At 51.4% G+C, this 18,294-nt stretch overlaps 2 protein-coding genes across 7 annotated transcripts in view; one reads left to right on the top strand and one right to left on the bottom strand.

Annotated features, from left to right (window-relative positions):
* PPARA (peroxisome proliferator activated receptor alpha) overlaps window positions 1–10,270 on the top strand; it is a 65,648-nt gene extending 55,378 nt beyond the window's left edge. For 4 of the 5 annotated variants that reach the window (XM_045872326.3, XM_045872328.3, XM_064590489.1 and 1 more), the window contains exons 7-8: window positions 543–990; window positions 3,162–10,270. In XM_045872326.3, coding sequence (XP_045728282.1) covers window positions 543–990; window positions 3,162–3,409 — 696 coding nt within the window. In that variant the 3' untranslated portion in view covers window positions 3,410–10,270. Of the gene's footprint in view, window positions 1–542; window positions 991–3,156 lie in introns of all 5 variants that reach the window. The other variant, XM_045872329.3, reaches the window with a different exon arrangement.
* Window positions 10,271–11,034: 764 nt separating this feature from the next.
* CDPF1 (cysteine rich DPF motif domain containing 1) lies at window positions 11,035–17,497 on the bottom strand. Of its 2 annotated transcripts, none has more exons than XM_064590491.1 (3): window positions 15,374–17,497; window positions 14,168–14,279; window positions 11,035–12,268 (listed from the first exon to the last, which is right to left on the bottom strand). In XM_064590491.1, exons 1-3 carry the CDS (start codon window positions 15,484–15,486, stop codon window positions 12,155–12,157), a joined length of 339 nt encoding a protein of 112 aa, XP_064446561.1. In that variant the 5' UTR covers window positions 15,487–17,497; the 3' UTR covers window positions 11,035–12,154. The 2 variants fall into 2 exon arrangements, with proteins under 2 accessions (XP_064446561.1, XP_045728295.1); XM_045872339.3 differs by having other exon boundaries at window positions 11,035–12,041; window positions 15,374–17,495.
* Window positions 17,498–18,294: the final 797 nt, after the last annotated feature.

Genomic DNA, 18,294 nt, shown 5'->3' with positions numbered 1-18,294 from the left:
AAGGACCTTATGAGGACTACGGTCAGTAATATTGTAGTTACATTGTCATGACTCCACTCGAGGGGTGGGCACTGCCTAATGTGTAGATGTGTCGAATCACGCTATGCTGTGCCCCTAAAACTCATGTAGCATTGTGCGTCAACTGTTCTTCAGTGATAAAAATTTCAAAGTTATTGTAGTTAGGGCCATTGCAGAGGTATTTAGGAGTTCAGAGAATATTACAAAGTATTAAAAGTGCTTTGCAAATATTCTCTTGTTAGCTTTATTGCCGAAATCAGGACTTACCTTTCATAGCAATGAAATCCCCACCTGGTGTCAGGCACTGATGATTATTATCTTACTGATTTGTATCGCTAGTTCCCTATGAATGTCTTTGTGTCCCCAACCAATTTTGAGGTTATTTAAGGATGAAGACTACATTTTGTTCCTGTTGCACTTCTCCGCAGGTGACCTGCAGGCAGTGGCTGCTCATCAGTTCACTGATAATTAAGAGGACAGCCTGTCACCAGTGACCTGGCTCATTTCCATGTCTTTCTTTGCAGCCCTTTGTCATACACGACATGGAGACATTGTGTATGGCTGAGAAGACTCTGGTGGCCAAGTTGGTGGCCAACGGCATCCAGAACAAGGAGGCGGAAGTCCGCATCTTCCACTGCTGCCAGTGCACGTCCGTGGAGACCGTCACCGAGCTCACCGAGTTCGCCAAGTCCATCCCTGGCTTTGCCAACTTGGACTTGAATGATCAGGTCACTTTGCTGAAATACGGAGTTTATGAGGCCATATTTGCCATGCTGTCTTCTGTGATGAATAAAGACGGGATGCTGGTAGCATATGGAAATGGCTTTATAACTCGTGAATTCCTAAAGAGCCTAAGGAAACCGTTTTGTGATATCATGGAACCTAAGTTTGATTTTGCAATGAAGTTCAACGCGCTAGAGCTGGACGACAGTGATATCTCCCTTTTTGTGGCTGCTATAATTTGCTGTGGAGGTAAGTCGTTGGCCGAATGTGGTGCCACGTCACCTGCAGCCTCCTATCCCGCAGGACAGCAGTAAATCTGGTCTGTGCGTGAGTGGTGCGCCGTGGAGTGCACACTGGCAGACGGGAGGGCGTCTGAGCCCCTGCGTCGCCACCGCGGGGAATTAAGTGAGAATTATACTGTATCATAGCACAGCATATGTTATTATATGTAAATATATATTTGTACATTATATAAATATGTTCCATCCATAATTATGTTACATACATGATATTCTATTTCTAAGTATAATATAACTATATCAAATAGATTAGGTGCAATGGTAATATAATTTTATCTAACATATCTAATATCTAATACATCTTAGAATCATAATATACGGTGTGTATTATTATAGAATTCTATTATTATAGTATCATATCCATATCATAGACAGTATTCTATGAAATGCCATACAGATGTTAGTACAGTTTATCTCACTATTGGTATATTTATTCTATTTCATAATGAAAAATATCGGTAGCTAACTGGCGGTGTTTGCAGTTTGCCTTGCCAAAGGAAATGGATCCCAGTGAAGGAAAATCTGGGCCTCTCTGCAGGGAAGCTGGCTCTGCAGCTCCCAGAATTTTGGCTCAGTGTCCTGTTCCTTTAAATAACCCTGTCCTGGTAGAAGAAGGTCATCCCCATACTGTAAACTCAGCTGACCTCACCCAGCCTGGGGGAGACTGACGGGGCGACCACCGACCACCGCCACAAACTGCTAGAAGGTGTGCCCCACAGTTGGCTGACTGGTGGAGCTGAGGCTGGTCACAGCCACCCAGACTCCGGGAGCCCCACAAGGCCCGTCCCTGCTGTCCCTGTTACTATCCAGCTGTGCACGGTCAGGTGGAGGGAGTCCTTATGCTCTGGCAAAAAATGTAAAATGCAGAACAGTTGTACGTAAGCTACCCTTGTCCTTTGTACGCTCAAGATGTAGTGTTGTGGGTAAAAAGCAATTGCACCACCCTCATGAGTGGTAGGAGCACAGTTTTCTAAAAGAAATTATAATCATATATCAATCCTGGGGCACCTGGGTGGCTCAGTCAGTTAAGCCTCTGACTCTTGGTTTTGGCTCAGGTCATGAACTCAGGGTCGCGAGATAGAGCCCAGTATCAGGCCCCACGCTGAGTGGGGAGCCTGCTTCAGATTCCCTCTCTCTCCCTCTGCGCCCCCCCCCCCCCCAATGCTGGCTCTTTCTCTCTCAAAAAAAAAAATCATGTATCAATCCTATATATAGAAAAGGGTCTGGTGTGATACACATTAAACCTCATGAGGGGGATTCGCTTTCTGTTTTTTTTAATCTGTTTAAAAAGTGAGTAATTATATTCATTTTACAACCAAAAAAAGCAATGAAAAAATCCACACCCTTAGCAACACTTTTAACGATCCTAGTAAGGACGGGGCTTTGAAGAGAGCACTGCCTATTGGACAGGGACGGGGACAGGGTGTGTTCTGGACCCAAGGCAGGACGCGTGGTCTCAGGCTGCCTGGGAGGTCCGGTGCCTGCGGTTGAGCTACCCCAGGGAGGGCGTGTGGTGTGTTCGCTGACCTGCCGGGACCAGATCTCAGGCCTCCCTGGGGCTCGGCAGCATCCTGTGCAGCTACCATCTGCCACCTTGTTCCCCAGTCTATGCAGCTGACTCGTACCGGAAGACTGTAGCTTTCCTACCCTCACAGCGCTTTACGCCACAAAACCAAGTCTAACACAATCACACTCCTTCACGTGGTGATGGAAAACCTGAAACCAGATATCTAGTTTTCATTCAAGAAGAAGTATTTCATTTCATATTATGCAAAACTGGTTGTTTTAATCATCATCGGAATGTATGGTTACTCCTAATGTTTTGGGGTTTTTCCCCTGACCGGTGGTAATCAGATAAACCCAAAATGAAAGGGCCATGCTGCAGGGCAGCTGGTCGATTTAAGGTAGTACACAAATATTTAGGACCGAGTATTTGTCCTGTCTGCCCAGTAGGCCCAGTGACTTTGGAAGAATGGAGTTCTGTCTTCCAGCCGAGTCCAAGGCGGAGTAAGAAAGAAAGGCCACATAAAATAAGAATGTTTGGTTTCCCCAACCGATAAACAGTTACGAGGCGTCAGTGGAGTGATTATCACAAACATGTCTTCTTTCTTTTGAGACTAGATCGTCCCGGCCTTCTAAACGTGGGACACATTGAAAAAATGCAGGAGGGCATTGTGCACGTGCTCAAACTTCACTTGCAGACCAACCACCCAGACAACACCTTCCTCTTCCCAAAACTCCTTCAAAAAATGGCAGACCTCCGGCAGCTCGTCACAGAGCACGCGCAGCTCGTGCAGGTCATCAAAAAGACGGAGTCTGACGCCGCCCTGCACCCGCTGCTGCAAGAAATCTACAGGGACATGTACTGAGGGCTTGAAAGTGAAACGCACAAGCCACGTGCCAAGGACTTCTAAAGTCAACAGCACTACAGATGGGGAACGGGAGCAACATCGCTTTGCACAAATTCCACCATTTTCACCTCAGAGAATGGGACGGATGAGCCCTAGGTAACCGGAACCCTAGACCACATTTCTTTCTTTTTCACACCAGTACTTCTGAGAACGTGCAAAGTATTAAAATGCTGGTGACAGGTAGCTGATAGGCAGTTCTTAGAAAATTAAGGGGAATGATGCCCAGCGGTCTGATTTTAACTCACCTGATATTAATCAATGCAGATTTCTTGATATCACATGAGTAACATAGCGCTGAATTAACTGGTGACCTCGAAATACGTGGTCTGTCTTCGCCTTTTGCTGCCTTTTGACTGTTGCGCTCCCTTATCATTTTAAAAACTAATCAGCACTTTTTAACTTTTATAATCCTGTAAATCTAGATGAATCCAAAGGTTAGGTATTTTTAAAAAACAGCAAAATATTTATTGGGAAGACTCTAATTCTGTTTCCTGAATTTGAAGACAGACAACGTGCTGTTTCTTAATCATAGGATTTAAAATTTCAGAGGATTCTTTGATAAGCTATCCAAACGCAGCAGTCGGTTGGTTTTCACTGTGTTCATGGCTGTGACTTAATAGGGCGGAAGGGCCTGTTTCCAGGTTTGTATAGAAGATCCCAGAAAGCCGCATCTCAAGACTCCCCCTGGACTCGATGCTCTGCCTGTTTCAAGCTGGCATCTGGAGTCAGCAGGAGCAAGACAAACGGAAAGTATGTCAGTTGTCCATCCCTCTGACCTATTTCCTATCAAATCAGAACCAACTGAGTCAGATTGTTTGGGGGCCATGATAGCGTTTTCGGGGGCAAACTGACAAGTTGTTTGTCAGTGTTCCTCTGGGCCCCATGTGTCAAGGCAGCTCCTTGGCCTTTTCCTGTGTTGCTTTTTAAAATATGCAGCTTTATTTTATTTTATTTTTAAAGATTTTATTTATTCATTTATTTGAGAGAGTGAGAGAGAGAGAGAGAGCACATGAGAGGGGGGAAGGTCAGAGGGAGAAGCAGACTCCCCGCCGAGCAGGGAGCCCGATGCGGGACTCGATCCCGGGACTCCAGGATCATGACCCGAGCCGAAGGCAGTCGCCCAACCAACTGAGCCACCCAGGCACCCCGCAGCTTTATTTTTTTAACTCTTGGTGGCAGTAGCTGCTCCCGAGAGTGTAGAAGGCAAGGCAAACAGGACTTTGGAGCGTGGGCCCCAAGGGGACCACGTGGAGAATGAGGGGGACAGGCACAGAGTCCTTCATGGGGCAGTTTTCCAGTTACATAGGGAAGGCGGCTTTCCCAACATCTGAAATATTTGTTTCAGCCTCAAAGATCATTTCTCAACCCGGTCTGGTTATGAAAGCAGTGTTAATAGTGGTTTTCGTCCCAGAGCATATGGACCTGGAAAGACTCTTTCTGTCCACCGTGGTATGTAAATGTCCTGTCAGGGGATTTACAGCAGCCCTGCCCTGCAGGCCAGCCCGACCTGAGCTGACACCTCCGCAAGGGTGTCACTGGCCACCTGCCCCTGACCCCCTGCCTCATGGCAGCTCGTCGTAGCACCTGGTTGTACCTTTGGCACCCCTCCCCCTCCGTCTCTAGAAAACGTGGCTCTAGAAGGTCGCTATACTTGCTCTGGAAGAATGATTAGGATTGAACTTGATAAAGTTCCCAAGGTCAGCATCAAGGAAATTCAACAGGAGAGAGAACGATAAAACTGTAAGGTTTCAACTAGAAAAGGCGAACACATGTGCCCGTGAAAACGGGCACATCCTCCTCAAAATTAAACCTTAGTGGTAGTTTTCATTTTTATTTTGTTGAGAGAGCCAATCAAAGGATCTGTTGGAAGCAGATAAAAGTATTTCCACGTATGAATGATACCTGTCCAGAGGTCATCCCGAGTCAGAGGGCACGCACGTCCATGTGGGCGTTCTTCCCTAAGACAAGGCCCCTCGGGCTGGTGCCACGTCTGTGTTGCCTCTGTCGACCACTGGCCTCTCTTCTCAGGTGTCCCAGGTAGATGCCATTGGTGGACGTGGCCTCAGAAAGGGACCCTCAAGACCCAGGCTTTCAGAAAAGTCGCTCGCTCTGGTTCTGTTCTCATAAAACTTATTTTTAAAAGCTCTTTATTTCATGCATTCTGCCGCCGAAGTCACCGGGTTCTGTAGTGCTAGTGTTAGTGAGCCTTTGGCTCTCTTGGGGCCCGGCTAGGCTCCCAGCGATGTTCCCGGTGAGGCCACGAAGGAGGCTGCAGAGAGCGCAGCTCGAAAGTCACTTGAATTCGTTCACTGGTACCGATGGGAAGAAAATCACAGATTCCCGTTCATTTTAAGTAACAGTCACTGATTGCCACGCAGAATGTTCGGGCCATCTAATCAAAGATTTCTCAGTCCACCGACAGTCAGATACAGACAAATTATTCACCCGTTCAGAATACTGTCGCATTTCCAGTAGGGACTCGTTAAAGCGCATTTATTGCCTGCTGGATTTCAGCAGACATCAGCACGAAGTGGGGTAGATATGACAGAACAGGTTCGAGAAGCCTCAGACCAGAGCACGGAGCCCCTCCTCTGCTGGGGAGCTCGGCCCGCGGTGCAGCTCCCCTCGCTACCACCTTGATGCCCTTTGGCAAGTCACTGTTTGTAGCCACAAGTGCCACATGCCTCAGAGACCACAAAATTACACCCAGCCTTCGTCTGCAGGGCTGAGAAGGAACGAGTCCTGAACTCAGCAGGCAGCTCCAGCTCCGGAGCCGGCCTGGCCCGCTCTCCCCAGTCCTTTTCGTCCTCCCAGGCATTTCCAGCTGGGTGTCCCACACACGGAATCCTGCCCCTGCCACCTTGAGGGCCGCACACACCAGTGGCCGTCTTGGGGAAGCCCAGCAGCATCAAAACCAGGATGCTGGCAACTGCATCAGCACAAGTGAGAGGCAGGGCAGTGTGGGAATCATCAAAGCGCCAGTGAGCCGCTCCTTCCTTCCCGCCTTGCTCTCGAGTTTCCCTGTGGCCTTCCTGTAACTCTCGGATGAGATGCACTCCAAGCATCTCCCTAAAGAGTAGGTGTACATATGGCAATAAGAATGTGAAGTCCAGGAGAAGAACCTTGGTGCATGGTGCATTCAGGAATGCTTGTGAGAGCGATCCTTGTTTTAAAGGGACTCTTCATTTTAAGAGCAAGCATGTATCCTTCTGCATTTCGGATGCATTTCTTACTGAAACTCTAAGGGAGCGAACAGCCTCAAGGATCATGTGGGGGTTCCAGAGACAGGGCGGCGTCCTAAGATCTGAGCAGAAGCTCAAGGCACAAGTAAAATCCTTTGTTTAATGTGCGATAAGTAGATTATTAATTTAGCAACTACTGTTTCCCCAAATCTACAGCATAACCGCTACCTCAATATGATACATCAAAAGGCACAGTTAAAATTAAGGTACACGAAACACTCGGGGTCCTTCTGGAGCATCTATAGTCAGATCATTTATGAATAAGATTCAGAAGTTACACACCTTTGCTTGATTGCACGCTGAGAGGCAGAAGGTCATGTGACTTCTTAAAGGCACTTCGGTTGAGCCTCCAAGATACACATGTGCAGAAGTTGCTGCCCCCAGTTTGGGTGAGTTGGAGCATGACCCAGGTCTGGAAGTGGGAACAGTCACTGGCCGCAGTGACCCGCCCTGTGGAGGGCCTCCCCTGCTCCTCGGCTGCACCTGCTGGCCGAGGCAGCCTGCTCAGGGAGAGACCCTGCCAGATGAGGCTGGAAGCAGATGCCTCCGGGCCGACTTAGCCGGGCTGTGACTTTTCAAGGCGCACTTGGGCCTCCTTGCTGCTTCTGGGCACTTCCTTCCTCGTGCTCCCTTCTTCAAGCCACAGCAGCACCAAGCACATTTGATACCTAGCCACTGCATACACGATGGAGGGTGGTTTTTTGGTTTGTTTTTGTCTCGACCCAGTGGCCACACCCGTCTCTGGAATGTCTTACAAATGCCTGTTTCAAGAGGGGTACACTGTTTTGACCAACCTGCACTGCAGGTGTTCCTGGAGGGGCCACTTACTGAAAGCCTTTAAGTTCACAGCAGTGTGTCCATTCAGGATGGCAAGGACATCCCACTGTCTGTGGAAGTCACCAGCTACGATCGATGCCAGCCACCGAGGGCTTACTGATTATTAAGTGTCCGTGGAAGTTTCTTCCCACGTACCCAGTCTTTATAGCACAGGCACAGCCCAGCACCGGGTGACTCCAAAGCCAGGCTCTCTGTACTTGTTCTTCTCCTTTTAAAAAAAAGTGGCCCAGCTTCTCTTAACTCTTGGTCCAAGCTGATGTATAGGGGTCCCCCTGGGATTAAGGATTCTTGCCAGGCTCCAAAGGTTGAGTCTACATTTTTTGCTGGGATATATATATGCCATTTTAACAGAATTCAGGAAAATGGTCATTGACCCCCAGCCTGTGACACACACCAGAGTAAGGATAAAGGCAGTGAACTTTCCTCTGACTCAGGATAGAGGAGATCCATTACATTTCTCTGGAAACCACAATGCAAATTAGAGGGGATACTGAAAGTTGAAAAGACAATGAGTCTTCATGCGTTAGTTTAAAGAATTACAGAATTCTTTCCACGATGCTGTTTTGTGGAGTGCAGCTGGGTGTCTTAATACTCCCATGGAGTGGGCTGAGGCTCATAAAGGCTGTGGGTGTGGCCCACGTAATCGGACAGCAACTGAGAGGCTAGCAGCCTGAGGCCTGGGACACCTTCTCAGGTCTAGCATGGGGCTCTCAGCAGACCATTTGCTTCTCAACATTTCAGGCTGAGACAAAGACAAGTGTCACCGTGTAACTACCCCACCTCGGGAAAACGGGGGTGGGGAGGACAGGGACCATATAATGTGGCTCAGCTGAAATACATACAGCCACATCCTTTTGGAATTCCTTGCCAAACAGAACAGACCAAACTGCACCCATGTTCAATGTCACGTCTTGATTGAAGCAATGGAGAATGTCAAGGACTCCAGGGGCCCCCTAGCTGTTCAATGCCTTATTTGCCAAAAGAAAAGAAAAAAAAAAAAAAAAAACCACTAAGAAACTTTTTTTTTTTAACATCAGAGATAGGGTTAAGACCTGGATCAGGTTTTTTTAATTTAAAATGTTTGCTATTTTGGGTCAAATGTGAAGAACTTCCCCAAGTGCTTCTCTGGAGAAGGAATATACTAGCCTCCTCCTCCCTTACCCTTCTCCCCACACCCAACATCTAAACTTTGCTAATTCGACAAACTGCGGCACCATGGAGACCAGTGCAGGGACCCGCCCTCCACCATGAGCCCGGAGGTGAGGGCTCTTGCCCCCAGGGGGTCCCCCGGCCTCAGCATGGCCTTCTCAGGGCAGGGAGGTCAAGCTTCGGGCCCTGAAGACAAGTGAGTGACCGATCTTTCCAAAGTAAAATCATTCACTTTTGGAAACTATCTTCTCTTTTTAAAAGCACAGACAGTCTGTTCCTTTTTTTCAGGCCTAAAAAAACAAAGGAAAAAAAAAAAGTACCTCACAATAGATGAATACCACTCAGTACCCTTTCCAGTAAGGTCACAGTATTTGTGTTTGTCATTTTTCCTACACTGTATGGTAAAATGAACTATGTTAATAGCTATATCTTAAATACTGTGATTCAAGTTTAAGAAAAATTTTAGTGTATTTTACTAACTTACAATCCTGCATCTAATAACAAAGATTTGGATTCTTTTGAAATCAGTATTAGTTGACACACACTCTTAGTAGCCTGGCTCATGGAACCTACTGGAAACACAAAGGATGCTGGAATATAACTGACATACAGTTGCATACACATGTGCACACATACACAGCTTTTTGTCTCTCCCAAGCCATGCAGAATTTTATTTCCCCGTGTAAATCTGTTCCCTTCGTCATGAGTCACATGCGAGTACAAGCGAGTCTGTTTTCACCGTCTCTTCTGGCAAGGGGGCCAGAGACCCAGGTCCAGAGTCACTTACTGCTCCCAGCAGTGTCCTGCTGAAGACCTGAACTATTCCTGGGTCGTGGGTCACGGTCTGTTCTTCAGGAAATTATTACCTGTGGGTTATTACCAAAGCACTCAGGCAATCCGAAATCTTCGGGTGGGATATTTGCACCGCTGGTTGTCTGGCAGCCCCCCGATGGCCCAGCCCGAAGCATACAATGGAAACCACAGACCCCGTGAGGCTCCTGTGGGTCGTTCGCAGTATCTCGGCAGAACTTCTTCATGTCCACAGGGCCATGGCACTGAGAGTGTCTGACTGACACATGTCAGAACATCAGATGGATGCAGATTTCCAAAGCAAGACTGAGCTTGGTTTCTTGGTGTGTTTGTTACCACTCTGGTGCCTTATACTCTCCCAAGTATTCAGGGGCTGACAGACCCCTCGTCTTCATACTAAACAGGAGCAGTTCCAAAGCAGATCTTTTAGAGCAGGTTCTGGGGTTCTCTCTCTGGGTCTGGAGAGGGGGGCATCCATCCAGGGCCTCAGGGAACAGGGGTGTGCACAGAAGAGCAAATGGAATCTTCCGAGTCACATTAACCAATAGCGGTTCCAAGCAATTAGAAAATGACTGTAACTTTAATTTTTAAAAAATCTTCGGTCTTATTCTGTTTCCTGCTAGGAGATTGAATTGATCACGTATGTTGATTAATATCCTGAATTTATGGGAATGTACAGGTTTGGAATGTCCTACTGTAAGACTGATGAATGTAAGGAGTTAATTTCAGGGTATAGTGTTGCCTTAATGGTTTTAAAAAATAAAACTCTTTTTTAAAATTGGCTGGTGAGTTCTGAGTGATGCCGTGAGATGAACATTTGGCTTGAAAATCCCCGGCTATAGCGTCTGCCCTCAGCCCAGAGCAGCCCCCGCCCCACTCCCCCAGGGGTCTTCACCTCTAGTCCTTTTGTCCTTCGGTTCGAATGGACCTAGGACAGTGTGGCCCCAAAATGACAGCCATTTGTCTAAAGTAATGTGATGCAGGGGAAGCATCAGGAAATAAAACCCAGTGCACACATCAGCCAATAAAAGCTCTTTCTTCATTCTCTCCTCAAATGCATGTCTGCCCCCCACCCCTGCCCCGGGGGCAGCGTCAGCTGGCCTCCCAGTAGTTACAGGTGAAGACAGAGCCGCTCCAGCCCTGAGAGCCAGCAGACAGAGGCCAACGAGCCATTCAGTGTGTCCCCCACGGCATGGGGGCCACGGGGGCAGGGGAGCCCGCAGGAGGGGTGCCCGTGGGGGAGGAGTGCCCCAGGGCCGCCTACAGTAGCCTGCAAGGCTGGTGCAGGGTCCCCCATGGAAAGGGGCAAGCCAGCACCTCAAGCTGTGAGCCCCTGCATGAGGGAAGGGAAGACAGGGGAAGGGCATTGCTCTACCTTGGAATGGGACTGGGCCTATAGGGGCCAGAGCCAGAGCCCGCGGGACAGATAGGATGGAAGAGACTGCACGTGGCAACACCCCAGCCCCCAACCAATGCCAGATCCAGGGTGCCAAGGAGAACATCTGCCTCGCAAATGTTTCCAGGGAAGGATTACTTTTCAAAAAATTAACCAGTTCTTTGGGTATTTAATTATGGACCTAACACATGGCCAAGATTTAAAACGTTTTCCAAGCACGAGGATGTGAAATAAAATTCCACTGCCCCCAGACCCCCAATCACGCCTGCAGCTCCCCACACACCTCAGGCACCTTCCCACAGGTCACCTCCCTGTGAACCGTCCCAAAGAGTGACATCTTCACCGCATGAACACTCACTCCCCAGGATGGGGAAGACAGGAGTCCCCACCCCAGCCATCCTGCCTCCGCATAAGCACGGACAGCATGACCACCCAGCATGACCAGAGGGCCTCCTCACACTAGACCAGGACAGTGGGCTTTGTCCCTTCGCTCCTGTGTCCTCAGGGCCAGGCAGAGTAGCATGTCACCTGGAGGCACTCCTGGATCTGATGAATCATGCGAAGGGCACAAGGGCCTTCCAGGTCCAGCCGTGTGTAAGCAGGAGCCAGGGGATGACCCTGCGGGAAGGCCTAGAGCCCCAGGTCCAGGAGGAGAGCAGAAGGGCCAGCAGGCCCAACCTCGACTTCCCTTTGTGCCAGTTCTGAGCCATTTCTCAGTTCTTGCCCTGCAGTCTCAGCATCAAGGGGGCTCTGGACACGGTTAGGTCTGCAGGATATCTGGTCCAAGGCCTGCCTTTTGAGTGCCTTCTCTGCCCGACTCCCGATCACCTTCCTGCTGCAGGCTGGGCCCCAGCTCGCTCCAGCTGCACACGCTGCTCCTGCCTGCCCCGGAACAAGGCAGGGTACGATAGTTCCCAACTCAGCCCCATCCCTGACCCAGGCTGCAGGGACCCTGCCAGCCCAGAAGCTCTGTGCTAGGTGCTAATGCCAACCTGGCACCCAGCTGCACTCATGTCCGAGAGCCAGGCTGGCTGGCCGGCCTCTTTGATGGAGCTTTCCTTTTCTCCAAGTCTTGCCGGATTTCCTGAGGGAAGGCATCCATGTTTTCCTGGACACAGGGGAGGCAAAACCTCTTGGAATAGAATAAACTGCATTCCTGAAAGAGGATGGGGGAAGGATGGGGGCTAAGTACCACAGAGCAGGGGGTGCAGCTTCTCCCAGAGGCCAGTCCTTCACCCCGTACAGGGCGGCGGCGGGGAGGGGAGGGTGCTAGGCAGGGGCAGCTGGGGGGCCATGTTGGCAGGGGCTGGCCAGGGCCAGAACAGCACGAGGGAGAGCAGGGCCCAGGGGCTGGCCAGCCACCTCCAAGAACGCGGTCATCACCTAAGAGAAAAAGACACAATGGAGGGCCGCCAGGGAGGAGAGAGCAAGTAGGCAAGAGACCCCTGTCAGCCCCTGCAGGCAGTGGGGTATTGGGGGGTTCTGAGCATGTGGGAATCACCCAGTGAGATTGGCGAAGGTGTCAGAGAGAACAAGGCAGTGCAGGCCTGGGTCAACCCAGGTGAGAGAGCGTGGATGGAGTGGAAAGACTCTGGGGACTGCCATGCTCCGTCACGGGGGACGTGGAAACAACGAGAAGCTAGAGCCAGGGCCACACCTAAACTGTCAGAGATTCTAGATTCCTCCCTCTCCTGGTTATCACAGCAGTGTGACAGGGGCTTGGTGACCACCGGTGCTGGGCGCAGCCACTGGTGAGTGGCTGGTCTGGGCGAGAGGTCAGATCTGTCCAACCGCGGCCATTCTCCCCTGTGCCCATCTTTTGCCACTCAACTCCTGAGACTCATTGCCCAGGGCCCTGTCCAAAGACTACTTTCCCAGCCCCTTCTGCAACTGGGTGTGGCCACAGGACTGGGTCTGTGTCATTGGCAGCTCTGTGCCGCCTCCTGGTTGTGCCCTTTGAAGGAATGGGCATGTGCTCCCTGTCTCTTCCGGCAGGTGGGAGCATAGGTATGATGGTGGGAGCTGAGGCAGCCACTGCGGACCCAGCACATGCTGTGTTTTGAGAATGGCATGGCGCCACCTGCTCTAGACTCTTAGACATACAAAAAGTGAAGATTGTCATGATCAGGCCACTGTGTTTAGGGGGTCTCTCTGTTCCAGCAGCTCAGAGTGTGCCTCAGCTAAGACAAGGCTGTCCTTCCTGCAGTTCTCGGAAGAGATCTGTTCCCATGTTAAGAGAGGGGACTCGCCACCAACCAAGCACTTCATCCGAGAACACTGGAGCTCTCGGATACCATATGGAGCACCCTCTCCTCTGCTCACCAAGTGCAGCCCAAATGTGTAAGTGTGGCATTTAAGGCTTCTCCCCTCCCCCATGCCCAACCCCCCTTTCCATTTCCCAACTGCTTCTCTCCTGCTGAGTCCTCACCAGCTGCCGCATGTCCTCGAACACGCAGGCCTCTGCCTTGCTAAGGCTTCGTCGCACCCTGTCAAATCTCATCACCCTGACGTTGACAGAGGCTGATGTTTAAACCCAGTCTGTGATGCAGCAGCCTTGCCTGTACTCTGCCCCCTAGCAGAATGCCCAGGGACTGCTGTCCGGCTGTACGGCTCGGGTTACAGGGGCCACACCTCAGCCACGCAGCCCACTTCCACCCACCCCTGGGTTGTCCAACAATAGGCTCGCTAACCTGGTGGCCTGGGCCTACTCAGCCTCCTCAACCCTGTGTCCTCACCTATCAGATGGGGGCAATACTGCTTTGCACAGCTAGGTTTGGGGCAGGATTGAAGGAACCTGCGCTGGGAAAACAGGCCCCGAGCACAGGGCCTGACCCACAGCTAATGCTCAAGAAAGCACAGTTCCTTCCTCCAGAAGGTCCCTCCAAGAACAAGCAGGAAGAGGGTCACTGTCCCATGGAGAGAAGCACAACAGCCACTGGCATGGCTGGGAGGGGGAGAACTGTCAGCACCCACTCCGCAGCCAACACTGAGACCCTCTGACTGACCCCAGCTCGCCCCTCTATCTGCTCACCTCTGTTGGCTGCAGGACCCAACCATAATGAGGTGGACCAGCTGGCCTCCAAGAATCCCCGGGCCCCCCACCATGTGACTGAGAGGGCTCCTAGGATCACCTCCACAGAGAGAGGCTGATGCTCATGCCATCCTTGGGGAAGGCTCACAGGTCACCTTTCCCACGATCATGTGTGGGGTCCCAGCCACAGGGAGGGAGGGAGGGAGGGAGGGAGGGAGGGGAGGCAGCCCCAGCCCACGCAGCTTACCCACCGGGCCCACGCACACCAGCCGGCTGCACAAACTGCACTTTGAGCCAAGGACCAGGAACCTGTCCTTGTCCGAGGTGAACGGGTCCTTCATGATGTAACTCTCCTCCAGGAGGCTGCAGGACAGTAAGTGACGCCAGAGGTCAGCACGGCCTGAACTTCTACTAATGGAAGCTTGGAAGCGGCACGGAATGGACCTCCCCCGGGCCCCCCACACACCTGGGTGGGTTCATGGGAGGAGGGGCCGGTCCTCCCTGTGCCACCGGGTAGTAACAGAAAGGCAAGCCATCGGGGAGAGGCTGGAACTGAAATCAGAGCTGCTCTCGGCTCTAACAGCCGTGGTGGGGAGAACCACTCCTCCCCAGCTGCTGCAATGCAAGGCCCCAGACCCCACCTGCCCGCTGGGGTGGGGGCAGGGAGCACAAGGTCCGTCCGAGCTCTCGAAGCCCTTCCCTACACTCCCAGCACGGTGACACCCACTCCCAAGCTGTGCTCCCAGCACGCAGGGAGAACCAGGGCGCCTTACACCCTGCGTAAGGTGCTGGCCTCAGCCCGCACATCAAAGGAGACCAACAGGGGTCCGTGATGATGGTGCTCCTGGTCAGCAGAGGTACCCACCCACAAGAAAGCCCTGGCCCCCGCCACCTATCCCATGTGAGTAACATACTGGGTGAGCGATGTACTGGTCAGCTTCCCCACGATGTGGCATTCAACGAAGGACGAGTTAGAGGTCAAGAGTCAAGCTCCAGAACCCACTGGCTCTACTCAAGGTCGGTTCTGGGCAGATTCATGAGAAGCTGGTCCTTAGGACCCACTTCCCTCAGGCAAGAGGGCAGGCGGGCTTCCCACTAAGAAAGTACGTCACCAGGAACCAGGAGGAAGGGCAACAAGGCGCAGCCCCAGATGAAGAGGCTGCCACGGGGCCTTCTACTTCCAGGAGTTGAGCTGCCTCAGCCAGAGCCACCGCGCTTCTACCTCACAGCTGGAGCAGGTGCCGGTCTCTGGGCCGAGGGGGGCGGGAGGGGCCTGGAGGTTCTGGAGGAGCCAGAAGGCCCTGGGGCCTTGCCCGGTGCCTCCGCAGGTCACCCCTGCGGCGTCCAGAGCCTGGGAGGGATGGGCCTAAAACACGACTCCCACGCCACATGTCCGACTCAGGCGAGGCCCCGGCCAAGCAGCTCAGCCAGCGGCCCAAAAAGTGCGGCGTACTCACATGACAGAGTGGGTGTCAGGGGGCTTCTGCCCCACATAGCTGTACGGAGCTGTCAGGGCACAGAGCTGGCACGTAAACACACCCAGAGGACAGCGCTCTGCCTCAGCCTCCATCTGCGGGCTCAGGAGAGGTGGCACGTCGCCTTCAGAACCAAGAACCGCCACATCTCGAAGCCTCCCGCTGCATGCTGCCTGGGCGCCCAGCGCCGGGCTTTGCTCCCGCCGGGTTCGGAAAGTCCCCCGGCTACCGCCGCGGGCCTCTCTCACGTGGGGGCTTTCAGGAGTCCGAATAGCTCTCTCTCTCTGTCATCTATCTATCACCTATCACCTATCTATCTAACGAATATCTCTCTCTATCATCTATCACCTATCATCTATCAAACGAATATCTCTCTATCTATCATCTATCTCTCACCTATCATCTATCTAACTAATATCCCTATCTATCATCTATCACCTATCATCTATCTATCTAACGAATATCTCTATCATCTATCACCTATCATCTATCTAACGAATATCTCTATCTATCATCTATCACCTATCATCTATCTATCTAACGAATATCTCTATCTATCATCTATCACCTATCATCTATCTATCTAACGAATATCTCTATCATCTATCTATCACCTATCATCTATCTAACGAATATCCCTATCTATCATCTATCACCTATCATCTATCTATCTAACGAATATCTCTATCATCTATCACCTATCATCTATCTAACGAATATCTCTCTCTATCATCTATCACCTATCATCTATCTATCTAACGAATATCTCTATCATCTATCACCTATCATCTATCTAACGAATATCTCTATCATCTATCACCTATCATCTATCTATCTAACGAATATCTCTCTCTATCATCTATCACCTATCATCTATCTATCTAACGAATATCTCTATCATCTATCACCTATCATCTATCTATCTAACGAATATCTCTCTCTATCATCTATCACCTATCATCTATCTATCTAACTAATATCCCTATCTATCATCTATCACCTATCATCTATCTATCTAACGAATATCTCTATCATCTATCACCTATCATCTATCTATCTAACGAATATCTCTCTCTATCATCTATCACCTATCATCTATCTATCTAACGAATATCTCTATCATCTATCACCTATCATCTATCTATCTAACGAATATCTCTATCATCTATCACCTATCATCTATCTATCTAACGAATATCTCTCTCTATCATCTATCACCTATCATCTATCTATCTAACGAATATCTCTATCATCTATCACCTATCATCTATCTATCTAACTAATATCTCTCTCTATCATCTATCACCTATCATCTATCTATCTAACTAATATCCCTATCTATCATCTATCACCTATCATCTATCTATCTAACGAATATCTCTATCATCTATCACCTATCATCTATCTATCTAACTAATATCCCTATCTATCATCTATCACCTATCATCTATCTATCTAACGAATATCTCTATCATCTATCACCTATCATCTATCTATCTAACTAATATCCCTATCTATCATCTATCACCTATCATCTATCTATCTAACGAATATCTCTCTATCTATCATCTATCTATCACCTATCATCTATCTAACGAATATCTCTATCATCTATCACCTATCATCTATCTATCTAACTACAGGGTTTCTTTTTTCCGTCGCCTGCCTGCGCTTCCTCAGCCCAAGTCTTTGACCTGTGGTCCGGCGCCTTCCACTAGATTTCCAACACGTCCTGACCGTCACCACTTCAAGCAGCTCTCGGCCCCATTCTCCGGCCTGCGGCGCTTCCGGCCGCGAGCCCGCGCGACTCCCACGCCGTCCTTCCGGTCGCGGCCTCAGACCCCGGCTGTTTCCTTCTCCCTCCCCGTGCGCTTCGGTCCCGGGCACGGGAGGCGGACGCGCCCCCGACAGCCTTCTTCCACCGCTGTTCTACCCGCGCACCTCCGCCTGGCTGCCTCAGTTCCCTGGAGGGCCGCCCCCGGACTCCGCGCTCCAGGACCCTCCGGCCGCTGCTCCCAAACGGCGGGCAGCAGGGAACAGCCGCGCCGCCAGGGCGCGCAGCGCGCCTCCTCACGGACCTCCGCCCGCGGCGCGTGCGCGGGCCCGCCTCCCGGCGGCGACCAACCGGAGCGCGTGCGCGGGCCCGCCTCCCGACAGCGACCAACCGCGGCGCGTGCGCGGACCCGCCCTGGCCCCGCACCGGAAGCCCTGGAGACGCTTTCACGGCGGATTTCCGCCTCTGGGGCGCGGCGGCGGAAGGGGAAGATCGGGCTTTCCTAGGGCAGAGCGATCCCGCTGGGCCTTCTGTAATGGCTACTCCGAACCTCTTCGTTGCTTTCTTGGTTCTCCACCGGGCTTTGCAGAGTCCAGGCGGCTGCAGCGCCACCCCGCATCGTCTTGCTCTCTACGCGCCTGGGCTGGGGCATTACGGTCCTAGCTCGCTGACGCCCTCCATCTGAAGCCCCATTTCCCCCCCACCCCCCACCTAAAACGCGAGTCCCCCGGCCTGGGCCAGCGACACAGGCAGCGGTGGCTGTGTCCGACCTAGGCAACAGACGAGATGGGTTCCAAAGGAGCCCTGGCTTTCCCCGTGGCCTTTATAAAGCGCTGTGCACTCCGGACATGTCCCTGTGCTGCTCGCAACGTGGCCTGCGACGCCCTTTGGGGTCTGAGCCCCACCGTCCTGTCCCTCCCTGGCCTGTCCTGCTCCAGCTTCCAGAGAGCCCTCTGGCCCGCGGGCTGGCCGGGTCCCCCGTCTCAGACCTGCTCTTCCCTCGTGCCCCCCACCCTGCCCCTCTCCAGGCCCCTCTGCACCTACGTAATCCAAGCACCGTGCTGCCCCTGAAGCCAGCAGGCCTGGGGGCTGGGCCGTTTTCCTTTGGGGAATTGAGAAAGAAGGAATA

The sequence above is a fragment of the Mirounga angustirostris genome, unplaced genomic scaffold, assembly GCF_029215605.1.
Source record: "Mirounga angustirostris isolate CCGP_5_RB_7025 unplaced genomic scaffold, mMirAng1.0.hap1 SCAF_5, whole genome shotgun sequence".
In the NCBI taxonomy this organism is placed as follows: domain Eukaryota; kingdom Metazoa; phylum Chordata; class Mammalia; order Carnivora; family Phocidae; genus Mirounga; species Mirounga angustirostris.
The sequence above is the reverse complement of the archived record's forward strand: the minus strand, read 5'-3'. Positions and strand labels throughout refer to the sequence as shown.